The sequence below is a fragment of the Leuciscus leuciscus genome (genome assembly GCF_965113295.1).
Source record: "Leuciscus leuciscus genome assembly, chromosome: 18".
Taxonomy (NCBI): Eukaryota; Metazoa; Chordata; class Actinopteri; order Cypriniformes; family Leuciscidae; genus Leuciscus; species Leuciscus leuciscus.
Window position 1 is genome coordinate 9,293,961 of NC_138742.1, and position 17,671 is coordinate 9,311,631.

Consider the following 17,671-nt stretch of genomic DNA (forward strand, 5'->3'; position numbering starts at 1 on the left):
CTCCTTCATGTCCAGCTCATATTTCACCCCAAAATCAAAAGACAAAAATAAAAGCCATTAGGACAATAAAAATTGTAAAATAATTGTAAAAAAAAAAAATTGTAATTCACATTTTTATTGTAATGTTCTTTCTCATTAGATTACGTATGTACCATGTACCAAAAACTGTGGGAACACAAAGCAGCGATGTCTCACAGAGGAGCCTCTCCGGAAGTCTTCAGGCTCACTGGATCACTTTCATTAATCCCTGTCACATGGAAGTCTTGCTGGAGAATAGGCACAACATTCCACAGTGTTAGATTACACTTTTCTGCACATTACTAAATATTATTTAAACATATTGTATATACTGTATGTGTGTTCATATATATATATATATATATATATATATATATATATATATGTGTGTGTGTGTGTGTGTGTACATTTATATTAAAATATATATTTATTATATATTTCAAATATGTGTATATATACTGTGTGTGTATATATATATATAGTATGTGTGTGTAGGCCTATATGTATCATATCAAATATGCATCATACACACTTTAGCCCTGAGCAAATGTCCTCTTCCACAGAAATCAGACATTATAATCAGAGGCTATATAGAGTCAGGCAAAATATGGTTATTATCATCATCTCTTTTTATTTTCTCTGCTAGTGCTATTTCAGATAATAAATGTCAAATACTGAATATAGCCTACTTATTGCTGCCTAAAATATTTTCTATTTTATCTCAAATTATAGGCAAGGTAGAAATGTGTGCCAGGTCACAAGGCAGACATGAACAAAACATCTCTGAGACAGAGAGAAGTAATATTTGCAATCACCAGTGGAGAACAAATTTCTTCATAGTTAACCAGTTCATTATTTTCTGTCTCAGCAGTTTATTATGATCACCTCCCTTAGGCTAGATTGACTAAAGTGCAGAAGTGTAGATGTTTCATCAGACTCCCCTTCTTGACTCATTTTAAAGTGGGTGAATCACAAATTCAGGGAAACTTTAAGTTCAGTATGTCAAATCTGTAGAATAGGATTAATTAGAATAAAAAAGAAGGGGCACTTGAGTTGTTGATAGTGAAACTCTGCAGACAGAAATAGCATTAGTTGTAGGTAAATGAATAACAATGCCTGTCCAGAAGGCGGCGGCAGCAGCACTAGATGTTTTATCAATATCATATTACATGCGGATGAAGTGTGGATGAGACATCGTTTCCCGCCGCCAAACCGAGGTAAACAAAACTGACTTTCGTGCTCAAAGACTTTCGAAATGTTATTTCATTAATGTGTGTAAACCATTCGGTGATTTCTATTTCTCTGTGTAGATGAAAAAAGCGCTGGATTTCAAACTTTCAGTTTGCTACAATAAAAAATAACCTGAAAACAACGTGACCGCGCGCAAATTTGCAACCCGTAACAATAACGCTATTTTATTTTAAAACGGAAGTAGATCGGAACTGAACGCGCGTGCTGCATCAGTTGTATCTCTTTGTTCTTTTCCGTTTTTCGCGCGTCTTTTTTGCTTCTCTAATGATGCGAGTGTCTGCAAGGTGTTTGTAATCGATATGCACTTGTAAATTAGGCAGTTTAGGCTTTTCTATTATTCCTGAGCAAACAAAAGCTCTACTAATTTAATAAAATGGGCGCCATCGTCGTTTATTGAATGTAAACAAAGATGACGCAGCTGTGATAGTGAAGCACTAAACTGGAAGTCCCCTATGCAGAGGGAGATGCGCCATTCACACTTACACCAACAATAAAAGAAACATTGTGCAGCATTATTCGATTAATGTGTGTGTAATCATCACGTGCATTTAGCCTTGAAATCTATAAGTTATGTGTACTTTATAATCTGGAAATGATAACAAAGAGTAGGCTAGCCTTTGTGCCGCGCGGTTTGTAAAAACTTGTCAATGGGAGGGACTCATGATGAAGATGAAGAACACCACCAATGATGCTTCAGCTACTACAGTCATGAGGTCATCTGTTGATATGTTTTTTATATTGCTGCTTATTGCCACAACACCAAGTATTTTATTACACGATATATGCTCTATTTTATTTGTTTCATCTTTCACTATATTATTGTATTGTATTTTATTATTAGTTATTCTATTTTTTGATATGTCTATTTGTGCAATGCCTCAATTTTCCCTAATGGGGATCAGTAAAATATTCTCCTGTCCTATCTATCAAGTCCTTTAGTTCTGAATTTTTCAGCGTTTCATATAGGTAAAAATGGGGTAAGAACCATATGGGGAATAAATGATTTATTTTTTAAATACATTTATGAACAGATCAGTGTTGGATGTAGTGCATTACAAGATGTGTAATCAGATTACTTTTTCAGGTAGCTGAGTTACTTTTTCAAATAAGTAACACAAGTTACTTTGTTTTCCCATTTATTGACTGATAGCTCTCCTGTCCTGAGAGAAATCAGGAGTGTGTGAACATGATGGTTATTGTAGTTCTAGACTAAATGTGAGCAGGCATTTACTCATCTCACTTGCACACAAAAACAGATTCAGTGTCCCTCAAAATGAATAAAAACGGGATTGCAAACTCAGAATTTTACGCAAACCTGCAATGATTAAGTATGGTAAATAATGCAAATATATTTTATGTATTTATCTCACTTTATTAAACAACGTCTTTTCTGCTGACCTTTGATGATCCAATTCAACCATACGAATAATAAAAAAATTACTTTAGATAAACATCACATTGTGTTTTATTTTCTTTGTTTTTATTCGTATTTAGTAAGTGTGTCAAACTTCTGCTTTGTCCTATTCTTCTGCGTTCCAGAACAGCAGCACAGCTGTAAGGTTTGTTTGAGTTGCGCTTTCTACTGTACAGGCGTGAATTTGCATTTCCTTCAGCCTGAGGCTTATTCATTTTACTCATGGTGAGAAAGGGCTCCGGTGAAAAAAATGCATTACATTACATAAAAAGTAACGCAATTAGAGTACGTTTACACGACAACTATGTACTAAAAAGTAGGTTTAAAAGGTTTTTCCTCCGTATTTTTCACATACAGATGTCAAAACAATCCCTGTTCAAATGGATTGCGAAAACGACTAAAAACGCTGTATTGTTCATGCCAGGCCAGTAGTTGGCGATGTGACTTTGTAAAGAAACATGTAATACGCATGCGCATGCGCATGACGTCACTGTTTTCACAAATTCGCGTTTTTGTAGTTTACACAGAGACGATAACGGTATTGTTTTCAAAAACGTCCACTTTGAATCCCGTTTTCAGAAGTTTGTGTTTTCAGGCCCCAAAACGCCATTGTCGTGTAAATGAACAGCCTAAACGCATAAAAAGTGATCCATTTTTAGTTGAAAACTCCCTTAGTTACTTTTTAAGGGTGTAACAATATTGTAACAAATTACTTTTAAAAGTAACAGATATCATAACTGAGTTGTTTAAATAAAAAAAACTTAAATATTTATTTTGCTGATCCCATTTATTTGCATTTCTTACAGATGTTGATTAACTACAGCAAATTATTTCAAATCCTTTTCCAACTAGTTCAAGGTCAAGGTCAACTTTAATGTGAAGAAATTGACAATAAAGTTGACCTTGACCTTGACCTTGAACTAGTTGGAAAAGGATTTGAAATAATTTGCTGTAGTTAAAGTGCCGTGGTTATTCATTTTTATATAATTATATACGTTTTTTTTTTTTTAAACAATTTAATTTCTGATTTTGTTACAGCCTTAATCTTCGTTTTCAAAACCAGTGTCAAATCCAGGTTTTCACACTGACCAAGCACAAGAGGCAATGGATGGACCAGTAGATGGCACTAAGTTCATTCAGAAACACAAGCTAGCTCTCCTGAAGGCCCTGATGGGAGATACAGAGTTCCTGCTTCAGCATTGCCATGCCCGTGGCATACTGTCCAATAATGAGTACAACAACATCAAAGACATTAACAAACGTTCAGATCAGGTACGGGACATCTTGGATTATGTGATTCACAAAGACAACAAGCGTGCTCTGAGTTTCCTCAAATTGCTGAAAACACCAGACATGCAAGAGACATTTCCTGAACTGCAATTCCTTAAAAAATTGCAAATCAACAAACGCAAGACACCACACAACACAGGTATGATCTTATAAACCATCCGTTATCTACTATGAAGACATTAAGACTTATTGTAACGTGTCGTCATTTAAAAAAAAAAAAAAAGAAAAGGTTTTTATTTAGAATTTCAGCAGAAGATAATTAATTTTGTAACTACACTTTTTTAAAAATGAAAACTTGCATTATAACAAATAAGTAAAAAAAAAAGATTCACATAAAAGTAATAATAATTGAACAGAAAAACTGAAATGAATAAATATATAGAGAAAACTTCATGTTATTTTCTTTTTCATTTTTAATGTTTCTCATTACTGGATAGTCATTTTTACTGTATTATAGTAAAAAAATACTGTCTTGCAATGATTTTTGAAAATTACATTTAATTAAATAAATGCCATCATAATGTATAAATACTCTTGAAGAGAAAGATAATATATATTTTTATGTAACAGTTCAAACTGTCACAGCACAACTTTGTATTACATTAATGAAAACTGAGGGTTAAATTGAGCTTAATTGTCATGAAAATAATGTCACAATGCAAATAATTGTAAAGGCCCATTCACACCAAGGATGATAACTATAACGATAAACATATAGTTCTAAAAATCATTTCTAAATGTAAAAGAATATAACAGTCCACATCACAGCTATAATGATAACAGAGAAACAATACCATTGGAATCACTTTCAGAATGATATTTTCCAGCTGATGAAAGGTAAAAACATTGACAGCCAATCAGAATCCATCTTGAGGTAAAGAGACGGAGCATTTAAAGCGGCAGACGACAAAACTGCAGTGCCTGCTTAGAATAAACAACGGTATTGTATATAATATAGTTATCGTTCTTGGTGTGAACGAGCCTTAAGGGTCCTATTAGTATATTTTTTCTCTGCTATATATATTCCCTTTTAATTTATGGCGTAAAAATGCCCGTTCACCCTATTGCCTTCAAACTTTGTTAAGCAGAACATGCATAATCTATTTGTAATTTGAAAATGATGTTGGTTTATCAGAGACGACAGCCAAACGAAGGCATGAGGTGTTGGAAAACGATGTTCTACAGGAGCAGCTGTCTATAATCAGTGAGTCACATACACACTTCTGCTTTGCATCTTCTGTTCAGCTTCACGTTCGCACGGCTGCATTACGTAACTTTGTTTTTCCTCAGAGCCCAGGATGGTGAGTGAGAAGGAGATGATGAAGGTGGCCGGCTACATTGGGAACAGCTGGAGGCAGGTGGGCATAATGGCACTAGGTATGAACACCACCACTCTTCAGCAGATCGAGGAGGATAACAAACTGCACAAAGAGCGGGTTTTCGCCATGCTGCGCAAATGGAGCATCTGTGAGAGGGACCAAGCCACGGCAGCTCGTCTCTATTCCCTCCTAACCCAAGAGGACAGCGGCGTAGACCCCCGAAATATCAACTTCCTGATGGAAAACAACTGAGTCCACAGAGAGGACTGCATTTATGTAGCACTTTGCATGCGTACACATGCAAGCACACCACTAGAGGGAGCTATAACTGCTATTCAGTTATATTGAAGAATGTTTACTTAATTCACAATTCATTTTTGTGTTGGTTTGTTTAGTAAAAGCCATGAATAAGGCCAGCTAAAAGCTTGAAATAATATGGAAACGTTTAAACGCAACAAGCTAAAATGCGGGTATTTCAAATAGTTTTCTTAAACCTTTTTTTAGGTTATTTTAAAATATGCTTACATTTTTAAAAAATGTAATACATACATTTTTTTTTTTAAAGGGCAGGACTGAATAAACTGTTAGACTTTTGAGTGTGGAAATTTGTTTGTTTTATTTTTTTATGGCATTATTATTACTTATTTGATCAAGTTACATTCCTACCTTGTGTGTGTGCTTTCTGGAATATAATATTCTTTACCTAACAATATCAGGTGAGCCTGATTTGTACCGTAGCAATTCTACATTTCCATTTTTTTTCTTCTTTTTTTTTTTGTAAATGAATGTGAAAGCTTTTATCTAAGTCTTAAAACTTGAACCGATTCCATGAACAGATAAGGAAGACTCATGTTTATGATGGAAATGTACAAAGATTTATGTTCCAATAGAGGCAGCTATCTGGCAACATAACGGCGACCTTCGCTCTCTCGGCAAGTATCACGTTATTTCACCCTGATGCATTTTCACCCTGATGCATTTTCACCCTTGTTCACCCTTGTTTTGCATGCCAAGCAGGTGATAGGATTGGAGGCGGAGCTTTGTACAATTCCATTGCACAGGCCAGTCATTAAACAGCGTCTAGTCCTTGCAGACTTCATGGAATCTTTTTTTATTTGATAGATTAAAACCTTATGTGGGAACATTAATTTCAAAATTCTATCATGCTTGCATTAATTTGAATATTTCATGTTACTTTCTCCTGTGATTGTAATTTTATATTGATTTTTTTTTTCTTTTCTTTTTTCTAAATCTCATTTCCATTTTGTAAATAATTGATCATGCTTCTGGTGTTGGGTTATTTTCAAGTAAATATAAATAAAGAGAACAAATTAATCATTACGATGAAAGAGTTTGAGGTTATTTCTTTGTTGTTGTTTTATAGCCTGTTTTATTGTGTAATTAAGATATTTGTCAGATTTACGGTATTGTGTTTATTGTTTTATAGGCTATAAAATCTGGCTCCTGGAAAGTTTTTTTTTTTATGAATCTCTATCTCATCTGAATCTTTGTATCTCATTTACTTCTTTAATTTCATATTGATTCAGCTTTGATCATACAAGTTTTAGTTAACCCTGGATCATGTAAGGTTTCTTTTGTATGGACAAAACATTAAAAACTATATGGAATTGTAATAAACTTTATCATGAGGTTGATATCATTTTTTTTATTTAATTTCCAATTCCTTTTCATTTTTCAAAATGAGTACGAGCTGATGACGCCGATCTAAATTGTGCATACAAATATTCACAAGTATTCACAAATATTCCATAGGAAACACTATTTCTATAAGATAACAGATTTTTTTTTTGAACCCTGTGACATTCCATTCCTCTCTTGTGAGTGAGTATGTGTGGGATCATTGTGCAATCTGACAAACATACGTGGAGGGATATATCTTTCTTTCATCAGCAAACTCAGTCTCATTTGAACTTAGAACAACACCCAGAGTTTGGAAGATGTTGAACGTTGTACCCCTGTTTTTCAGCATGCATTACCCAAATGAATGTGTCTGTCATTATATAACATGTAAAGCTGTTGCACTGGTCATTCTTATTGGTTGCTTGTGTGCGAGACAGTTTTAGCACAGTAAATATATCTGGCCCCCTTATCAACTAAGATGCAGGACCTTGCCAATAAAACTAACCAATGGTTTCGCAGAAGGTAGAATACTGGAGATATTTGAAGAAATCAAACAACCATAACAGCCATTAATAATTATGTTACTAAAAAAATTGCATTCAACTGATAGCCAATCATAACTGGGTATTTAGAAAGCTATTTTTTCTTTTTAAGTTAAAGATTGATTTTTTTTGTTGACACCCATATCACTCTAATCCAATTATAGGATGACACTTGAATGACGAATCGGGCGTGTGCATCACGTATATGAAGGCATTAAAGCACTGAGGGTCTCGTGGCATCCTAACCACATCAGATAGGCTACAGTAGAATTGAATGTGCTAAGTGCAGAAAGGACACGATAGATCACAATGAATTCATCAAAAGGTGAGAAGTTGGATTGTTCTGTTTTGGATGCATGCATGCATAAAGTTTATCTTAAATTGACTAATTTCTTAGTTTTGCTGAATCGTGCTTTTCAAGCTGATGATGTAACACTGTCCGCGTGCAAACGTTTCATTATAATAAGAAGCAGGGGAAAAAGTAGCAGCTAACGTTATATGGGTTATTATGGTGAGCAGTCGATGAATGATGCATTGTTTAGAAACTATTGCATAAGTTGCAGGAATTGCTACGTGTCGTGGCAAGAACTTTCTAAACAGGAAAAAGGCTGCAGAAAATATTTTATTCCGCTGGTTTATTTCTTAACAAAGATGTGGGGGGGAAAAAAAGGTGGCATATCACAGTTAAATCTTTTTGTCTTTGAATCTTTTTACAGCCGTTTTGCTCTTTGGTGTCATATTTCCAAAAAGAAGAAAAAATAATTGGGTCGTCGATGACGTTTTTCTCATAAAATATCGCGATTGCAACATGGGAATTAAAGCTGCCTTCACGTGCTATCGTAATCATCGTAAAAACTAGTTTCCTAGGTTAAAAAATTGACATGAACGCCCTCTCAAGACAAAATCTGAATACGACATGCTCGTAATCACGACTTCAGAAGTCGGAAGTAGGACCATTTTTTGATAACACGTGGAAGAGCTGGTCGAAGGAGTGTATCATAGCCAGTAAAAGTTCATCTAAAGTGGGACTTCAGGTGAAGAAGGACAGGCGTTTCATGTTCGATTGCCATTTAAAGGAACACTCCGACTTTTTGGGACTTTAGCTTATTCACAGTATCCCCCAGAGTTAGATAAGTCCATACATAACTTTTTCATTTCTGTGCGTTCTGTAAGTGTTATTTGACGCACCCACCGCTAGCCTAGCTTACCACAAAGACTGGATGTAAATGGATAAGGTAGCATACTAATCCCAATAAGTGACAAAATAATGCAAACATTTTCCTATTTATGTGTTGTGCTCTGTATAGTCACAGCGTGTACAAATAACAAGGCTATATGAGACAGATACCATTTTTAATCGTATAAATACTGGGAACTATATTCTCACTAGGCGTCGGAGCACAGCTACTTGGGCGGAGTGATTAGCGCAGTGAGAATATAGTTCCCAGTATTTATACGATTAAAAATGGTATCTGTCTCATATAGCCTTGTTATTTGTACACGCTGTGACTATACAGATCACAACACATAAATAGGAAAATGTTTGCATTATTTTTTCACTTATTGGGATTAGTATGCTACCTTATCCATTTACATTCAGTCTTCGTGCTAAGCTAGGCTAGCGCTGGGTGCGTCAAATAACACTTACAGAACGCACAGAAATGAAAAAGTTATGTATGGACTTATCTAACTCTGGGGGATACTGTGAATAAGCTAAAGTCCCAAAAAGTCGGAGTGTTCCTTTAAACAAAATATACGAATGATATATCTTTATCATAATACAATAGGCTACAATGTAAAGAAATATACAATCATCCACATTTTTTATTGTGTCTTTTAAATTAAATAGATGATTGGATCCTGTTTTACTGTTTAAACAATGTCCAAACTGGAAGATGTTGATCTTTTTAGTAGAGACATTAACCTAATTAAACTTTTTTATATATAAAGCACCCCCCCCCCCCAAATGAACATATGAAAAACAAGCAATTTTCTTCAATTAAAAGTAACAAAAACTTAAAGACTACAACAAATTTTTTTTTTAAAGCAAAATCCTTCTATAAAAAATTTTACAAAATATAATACAAAAAATTATATAATATATAATAAAAAATATATAAAATTTAATGATTCAAAAAACCTTTAAAAACAATTTAGTTGCTTTATAGAAAACCCTTTTGTAAATTTTAATTGAAGAAAAATTATTTTAAAATGTTTTTCATTGTATTTAAATATATTTTGTCACTTTTTATAGAAGAAAATTGCTTTACCAAAATGTTTTTTGTAGTATTTGTTAGTAACATATTTGCTTTAATTGTAAAATTGCTGTGCCACAAAAAAAAATGTAAAAATGATTTTGTTCAAAATACATTATCACATAGAAATTACATTATATATATGTATGTATAATTTATCTAAATATTTTGAATAGGGTTTGCAAAACACTCATATATAATATTTGATTAACGCATATATTGGTTTATTTTGTGATGGATGTACCTTTAAATGTGTTTCACAGCATATTTGAATGGCCATGCCAAACTGGAAGAATCAGACATGTACGAGTCGGATGGGAAGCTGTTCCTTACTGAGGCTTTCAAAGTGATTATGGAAGAGATACTTAACAAAGGAACTGACTTGAAGGAGAAGGTTGTCTTTTAAGAGTTTATCATTTCATTTAACAACTTCTGGGTGTTCCCTATCTTATCTTGTTTCTTCTGAGATGTTAATAGTCTTAAAGGGATAGTTCATCCAAAAATTCCAAACCTGTATGAATTTATTTCTTCTGCTGAACACAAAAAAAGATATTTTGAAGAATATGGGTAACCAAACAGTTGATGGACCACATTGACTTCCATAGTATGAAAAAAAAATAATAATATGGAATTCCAGAATAAAGAAATTCATACAGGTTTGGAACAACTTGAGAGTGAGTAAATGATGACAGAATTGTCATTTTTGGGTGAACTATCCCTTTAAGAACTGCGTGCCTTTGCATTCACAGGTGTGTGAGTGGAAAGATCCAGATCAACTGAGAGCTCTTCTGGACCTCGAACTCAGAGAAAATGGAGAATCTCACAAGCAGTTAATGCAGAGGGTCCGAGATGTGGCGAGATACAGTGTTAAAACCTGTAGGTGGCATATGTTGGGATCACATTCCCCTATTTTTTCATATTAGCTGTCGTCCTGCATGGGTTTTTCAGTGATTTATTCTGAAATGTTTACATTTGTTCCTCCCAAATCTTGAATATGTGGTTACATCCTGATCCAAAGCCTTTCTCCTTCACAGGTCATCCTCTGTTCTTCAATCAGCTGTTTGCTGGGGTGGACTACCATGCATTGACAGGACGGCTCCTCACTGAAACCCTCAACACCAGCCAGTACGTGTTCATGTTAATATGTTACAGTGAAAGTGCATCGTAGGTTCTCAGGAGAGAGTTGTAAATGAGTCTATATGGCGTTTTTCTTAACTGAGGAGTGCATCAGTGTTAAACTTCCAGTAAACTGTTACACTGTTGCTGAAGTGTTCCGTTAAACCCTGTTGTAATAAGTAACTTATCAGAGCACTTGAAGTTATCAGATGACACAATTTGACAACAGCATGGAGCCACATAATCATATAGCCTGATCTAAAAAAGTGTATTGATTAGAGATTGATGAAATTAGGGTCTGGAATTTTGAGATAATGCAAACAGTGTTGTTATCATTAACTAAAACTATATATCAGTGCTGTTAAATTGATTAATCGCATCAGACATAAAAGTTTGTGTTTATATAATATGTGTGTATACATTTTATATGCATACATACATACATATACACACATACACACACATATATATACACACACACACACACACACACACACACACCTAAAGGATTATTAGGAACACCTGTTCAATTTCTCATTAATGCAATTATCTAATCAACCAATCACATGGCAGTTGCTTCAATGCATTTAGGGGTGTGGTCCTGGTCAAGACAATCTCCTGAACTCCAAACTGAATGTCAGAATGGGAAAGAAAGGTGATTTAAGCAATTTTGAGCTTGGCATGGTGGTTGGTGCCAGACGGGCCGGTCTGAGTATTTCACAATCTGCTCAGTTACTCGGATTTTCACGCACAACCATTTCTAGGGTTTACAAAGAATGGTGTGAAAAGGGAAAAACATCCAGTATGCGGCAGTCCTGTGGGCGAAAATGCCTTGTTGATGCTAGAGGTCAGAGGAGAATGGGCCGACTGATTCAAGCTGATAGAAGAGCAACTTTGACTGAAATAACCACTCGTTACAACCGAGGTATGCAGCAAAGCATTTGTGAAGCCACAACACGCACAACCTTGAGGCGGATGGGCTACAACAGCAGAAGACCCCACCGGGTACCACTCATCTCCACTACAAATAGGAAAAAGAGGCTACAATTTGCACGAGCTCACCAAAATTTGACAGTTGAAGACTGGAAAAATGTTGCCTGGTCTGATGAGTCTCGATTTCTGTTGAGACATTCAGATGGTAGAGTCAGAATTTGGCGTAAACAGAATGAGAACATGGATCCATCATGCCTTGTTACCACTGTGCAGGCTGGTGGTGGTGGTGTAATGGTGTGGGGGATGTTTTCTTGGCACACTTTAGGCCCCTTAGTGCCAATTGGGCATCATTTAAATGCCACGGCCTACCTGAGCATTGTTTCTGACCATGTCCATCCCTTTATGACCACCATGTACCCATCCTCTGATGGCTACTTCCAGCAGGATAATGCACCGTGTCACAAAGCTCGAATCATTTCAAATTGGTTTCTTGAACATGACAATGAGTTCACTGTACTAAAATGGCCCCCACAGTCACCAGATCTCTCAACCCAATAGAGCATCTTTGGGATGTGGTGGAACGGGAGCTTCGTGCCCTGGATGTGCATCCCACAAATCTCCATCAACTGCAAGATGCTATCCTATCAATATGGGCCAACATTTCTAAAGAATGCTTTCAGCACCTTGTTGAATCAATGCCACGTAGAATTAAGGCAGTTCTGAAGGCAAAAGGGGGTCAAACACAGTATTAGTATGGGGTTCCTAATAATCCTTTAGGTGAGTGTGTGTGTGTGTGTGTATATATATATATATTACACATACACAATATATATTACACACACACACACACACACATATATATATATATATACTGTATATATAATAGAACATATATGTATATACTGTATATAATATATTTTTTATACTCTGCTAAATGCAATGGTGATGGACAAAATTAAATGTCAATACTTTTGCATTCTCTCACAAAAGTTTTGTGTCCTTTTCAAGCGGACACAAAAGTTTTGCAAGGGAATGTAACGTTTCTTAGGGGGACACAAAACTTTAGAGTGGTGTGGGGATGATGTAAATTTGTAGGCCAATCGGCAGTTAGCATCACCCTTGTTCCCTCGACAAAAACCCAATAGGTTTTTTTAAAAGGGTTTTGGATTATCGCAAAAAAATAAGCTCTGTAATCATCAAATGTATAAGATGCTTACAGATCATTTGTCAGCAATAACCAACAGCAGCAGATCTAGTCAAATTCTTAATAAATACTATAATAGTATATCAATTATACTAAAATAATACTAATACATGTGCATGTGCATGTGCATATCATGCCTGACCAATACACAACGTACTCAGTGTGAAGTTGTTACAGATACACCTATGAAGTGGCTCCGGTGTTCGTCCTGATGGAGGAGGAAGTGCTCTGTAAGCTCCGCTCTCTGATTGGCTGGTCAGAAGGAGATGGGATATTTTGTCCCGGAGGTTCCATTTCCAACATGTATGCCATGAACGTCGCACGATACTGGGCCTTCCCTGAAGTGAAGACAAAAGGCTTGTGGGCCACACCACGGATGGCTGTATTTACATCACGACAGGTACAAAGACAAGAATTACTTATTCTAATCTAATCTTAGATTTAATAGGGCACATAAAGCAGTATTGTGTAATATTTGTTTCTTCATCTTTTTTTTTTTCAGAGTCATTACTCAATGAAAAAAGCGGCTGCTTTTCTTGGTATCGGAACTGAAAATGTTTTCATTGTACAAGCGGACGAGAGGTACAGGTTCTTATCTCTGACATATTTTGGAAAACCAGCGGTTCACTTTGAATTATTAAAAAAAGTTAATTTTTTCCACCACAGTGGCAGCATGATACCAGAGGACCTGGAGGCTAAAATCGTGCAGGCAAAATCACAAGTAAATATTTAAATGATATGGTAAATTAATACATTTAATTTACAGAACCATTTAAAAGTTTGGGATCAGTAAGCTGCTTTTATATGATTAAAAAAATCCAGAAATATTATTACAATTAAAAATAAACATTTCTATTTTAATATATTTTAAAATATAATGTATTCCTGTGATGCAAAGCTCAATTTTCAGCATCATTACTCCAGTCTTCAGTGTCACATGATCCTTCAGAAATCATTTTAATATGCTTGGTGCATTTCTTCTTCTTATTGTTGTAAACTTTTTCTTCGTCGAAGCAGAGACCGGGAGACGTTGGGATATCTTTCAAGCATAAGTTACTCTTTATTGAGAACTCGCTGTGCGTCGCTTTAGTCATCCAAGTCTAACTAAGGCTCAGCACAGTAGAGTTTATACCTTTCAAGGGGGAGGGATTACATAGAGGCGGAGACAATCTGAACAAAGCATGCAAATGCAGTACAGGAGTCAGCCCTTCACCGGAAGTTCCCCAGCCCTGATCTCATCTGCATAACCGTGTCAATCAAGTGCATATATGCTAATCCAATCAGCCTGACCGTATCGCCCATACCGTCACATTATCATAGAGACAAAGCCTTGAGCTTAACTTTGGACACTGCCCAATGGTCAGGAGGTGCATAAAGACAAAAGGTTGATGTCAGACACCTGGGTTGCTTTACTTAATCTTCTTTGAATCTCATCATCTATACCTCAAAATGTTAAACACAATGTACAAAACTTTCTCAGTTTATATACTATTGTAAACAAACCTAGATTTAACATTTTATTGTAGTCCAACATTATCAATGTTGAAAATAACAGTATTATTTTTTTACTGACCCCAAATGGTAGTGTATATAATATTAAAATGAATTATTATGGTTAACTGAAATATTGTGTATAATTGAGAACATAGTTCACTATAAAAATGAAAACTCTGTAATGATCTATTATCTCATTCCAAACACGTATGACTTTCTACCTTCCGTGAAATTTAAAAAGGAAGTGTTTTGCTGAACGTCCAAGCTGTTCTTTTGCATGAAGTGAAAGCAGACAGTGACCATAAAGTCTTCTGAAGACATTTGATAGCTTTTTTTGAGGAAGATCCCAAAATACACGTCTGCTTTCTTGATAAATGGCAAAGAGCAGCGTGAACTTTACGCGAAACATCTAAGTTCTGTGAAAAAAAAGTCATACAGGCTTGGAACCACATGAGAGTGAATACATGCTGACAGAATTACTTTTTACATTTTTGCATGAACTATCACTTTAATAGAGTCAAAGGTTAATGGTGTTTGTCCAATGTGTCTCCTTCAGGATGCTGTTCCATTTTTTGTTAATGCCACAGCGGGTACCACAGTGCAGGGCGCCTTCGATCCTTTGAACCGCATTGCTGACATAAGTGAAAGAAACGGCATGTGGATGCACGTCGACGTAAGTGGAGCGTGGTTACCTTATGCAACATCATTGTGCAACACGTCTATATGCTTGTGGCCCCCACTTTAAAAGTATCCAGTTGTTTGCACTTAAAATATTCACATAGCATATCTCCCTATCCTAACTGTTACTATCTGGATCTCTCTCCTTTTACAGGCCGCTTGGGGAGGAAGCGTGTTGTTTTCCAAAAAACACAGACATCTGGTTGCAGGACTAGAAAGGTTTGAGCTCTGCACATTCTGAGCTAGTAGAATGAGCCCTGGATAAAATGTGCTTTGAATAGAGAAATTGCTTGACTGAATCATTTAACATTTCTCTTTTTTTAACACTCAGAGCAAATTCCGTGACTTGGAACCCTCACAAAATGCTTCTAGCGGGCTTGCAGTGCTCTGCCATTTTGTGCAGAGATACCACGGTATGAAAGCTTGTGGAATGTAGAAATCCATCTCTCTTTTCTTTTTTTACTTCTAAGCACATGCAAGTCAATTCATGCAATGTTTTTGCTTATTAGTCAAAAATGAAAGTAGTATATTGACTTGCCCGCAAATGCATATTTAAAAGTGCAGTGCACTCATTTTATCCACTGCTTCTCAATCTGTAGGATTTGCTAATGCACTGTCATAGTGCAAAAGCAACCTACTTGTTCCAGCAAGACAAGTTCTACGATACAAGTTTAGACACAGGAGACAAATCCATCCAGTGTGGCCGTAAGGTGGATTGTTTGAAGCTCTGGTTGATGTGGAAGGCAATAGGAACGCACGGTCTGTCAGAGCGAGTGGATAAGGCCTTTGCCCTCGCAAGGTATTTGATGCATCGGTTGGATGTTGTTGTTGAATAATGCATCATCAATCTTTTTTTAATGTTGCATATTGTGGAACACTATTGACTTATATTATTAAATGCATTGCAATATATGATTAATATATACAATACCATTAAAAAGGTTTCGGTTGGTAAGGTATTTTTCATTATTTTGAAAGAAGACAAAAATGCTCACAAAAGCTGCACTTATTTGAATCAAAAATACAGTATAAACTGTTATATTTTGAAATATTATTACAGTTTAAAATAACTTTTCTTTATATTGTAAAATGTAAGTTATTCCTGTGATTTAAGCTGAATTTTCAGCATCTTTCCTACAGTCTTCAGTGTCACATGACCCTTCAGAAATCATACTGATATGCTGATTTGCTGCACAAGAAACATTTATTATTATTATTATCGATGTAGAAAACAGTTGTGCTGCTTTTTTCTGGAAAACATTTTTTCATTTTTTGTTGTTGTTGATATAAGTTCCAAAGAAAAGCATTTATTTGAATTAGAAACTTTTGAATAAAATAAAATAAAAGCATCATTTTGAATAAAACTGTAAAATTATTGAATATATTTATATGTATTTATTTTAATATTTATATTTGCACCAGGTATTTAGTTGAAGAAATGGAGAAAAGGGACAATTTCCAGCTGGTCTGTAAGGTACAGTGTTGCACTGCATACAAACCTAAAACAGTATTCTTATGTTTATGTAAATACAATTCATGTTTATATATTTCTCTATGGTGTGTTTTTTTCCAATAGGGGCATTTTGTGAACGTTTGCTTTTGGTTCATTCCACCCAGTCTGAGAGGGAAGGAGAACAGTGTGGATTACCAGGAAAAGCTATCAAAGGTCAGCTTCGCTTAATTGTCGGTGTAGCAGAGAATTGAATCATTACACATTGAATTATTTCATGTCGTTTTCAATGTACACCATCAGGTGGCGCCAGTCATCAAAGAGAGAATGATGAAGCGTGGAACAATGATGGTGGGATACCAGCCCATGGACGAACACGTCAACTTCTTCCGTATGGTTGTTGTTTCACCTCAGCTGACCACCAAGGACATGGATTTCTTCCTCGACGAGATGGAGAAACTAGGGAAGGACCTGTAATTAGTTTGAATATGAATGGTCCGTCTACCATTATCCCCTCTCATCCTGTCACTTTTAAATTTGCGATTATCTAAAAGTTGCTAAAACTCATTTTGACTTATAAATAGTGCATAATACTGACTTCATTGACAAAGCATGCAAAAATGTTTGCATCTACAGAAGTCATAAAGTGAATGAATCTCGTAGATTCTGGCCCACATACACTACCATGTAACACTACACTAAGCTTGGAATAATAGTTTTAATTAATAAATCATTTTTTTTAATGTTTTTTAAAGAAAATCATTACGCTCACTATGGCTCCATTTATTTGATTAAAATGCAGTAAAACTAATATTGTGAAATAGTATTACAATTTAAAATGATCTTTTTTTATATATATTTTAAAATAGAAGTTATTCCTGTGATCTAAGCTGAATTTTCAGCATCATTACTCCAGTCTTCAGTGTCACATGATCCTTCAGAAATCCTTCAGATATGCTGATTTGCTGCTCAAGAAACATTTTTTTTATTTTTTTTATTAATTATGTTGAAAACAGTTTTTACTGCCTAATATTTTTGTGACACGTTAGATACACTTCCATAAAAA

At 35.3% G+C, this 17,671-nt stretch overlaps 2 protein-coding genes across 2 annotated transcripts; both read left to right on the forward strand.

The window, feature by feature from the left end:
- The first annotated feature begins 1,072 nt into the window (after positions 1-1,072).
- Positions 1,073-6,947, forward strand: LOC309481374 (uncharacterized protein). The gene is made up of 4 exons (XM_082146283.1): positions 1,073-1,235; positions 3,722-4,112; positions 5,109-5,177; positions 5,264-6,947. Exons 2-4 carry the CDS (start codon positions 3,788-3,790, stop codon positions 5,542-5,544), a joined length of 675 nt encoding a protein of 224 aa, XP_082002409.1. The 5' UTR covers positions 1,073-1,235; positions 3,722-3,787; the 3' UTR covers positions 5,545-6,947.
- Positions 6,948-7,641: 694 nt separating this feature from the next.
- On the forward strand, positions 7,642-17,335 carry csad (cysteine sulfinic acid decarboxylase). The gene is made up of 14 exons (XM_082146222.1): positions 7,642-7,800; positions 9,994-10,124; positions 10,480-10,606; positions 10,765-10,855; positions 13,161-13,383; positions 13,486-13,565; positions 13,650-13,704; positions 15,034-15,150; positions 15,310-15,374; positions 15,487-15,568; positions 15,755-15,954; positions 16,578-16,629; positions 16,732-16,821; positions 16,909-17,335. Exons 1-14 carry the CDS (start codon positions 7,785-7,787, stop codon positions 17,080-17,082), a joined length of 1,503 nt encoding a protein of 500 aa, XP_082002348.1. The 5' UTR covers positions 7,642-7,784; the 3' UTR covers positions 17,083-17,335.
- The last annotated feature ends 336 nt before the right edge of the window (positions 17,336-17,671 follow it).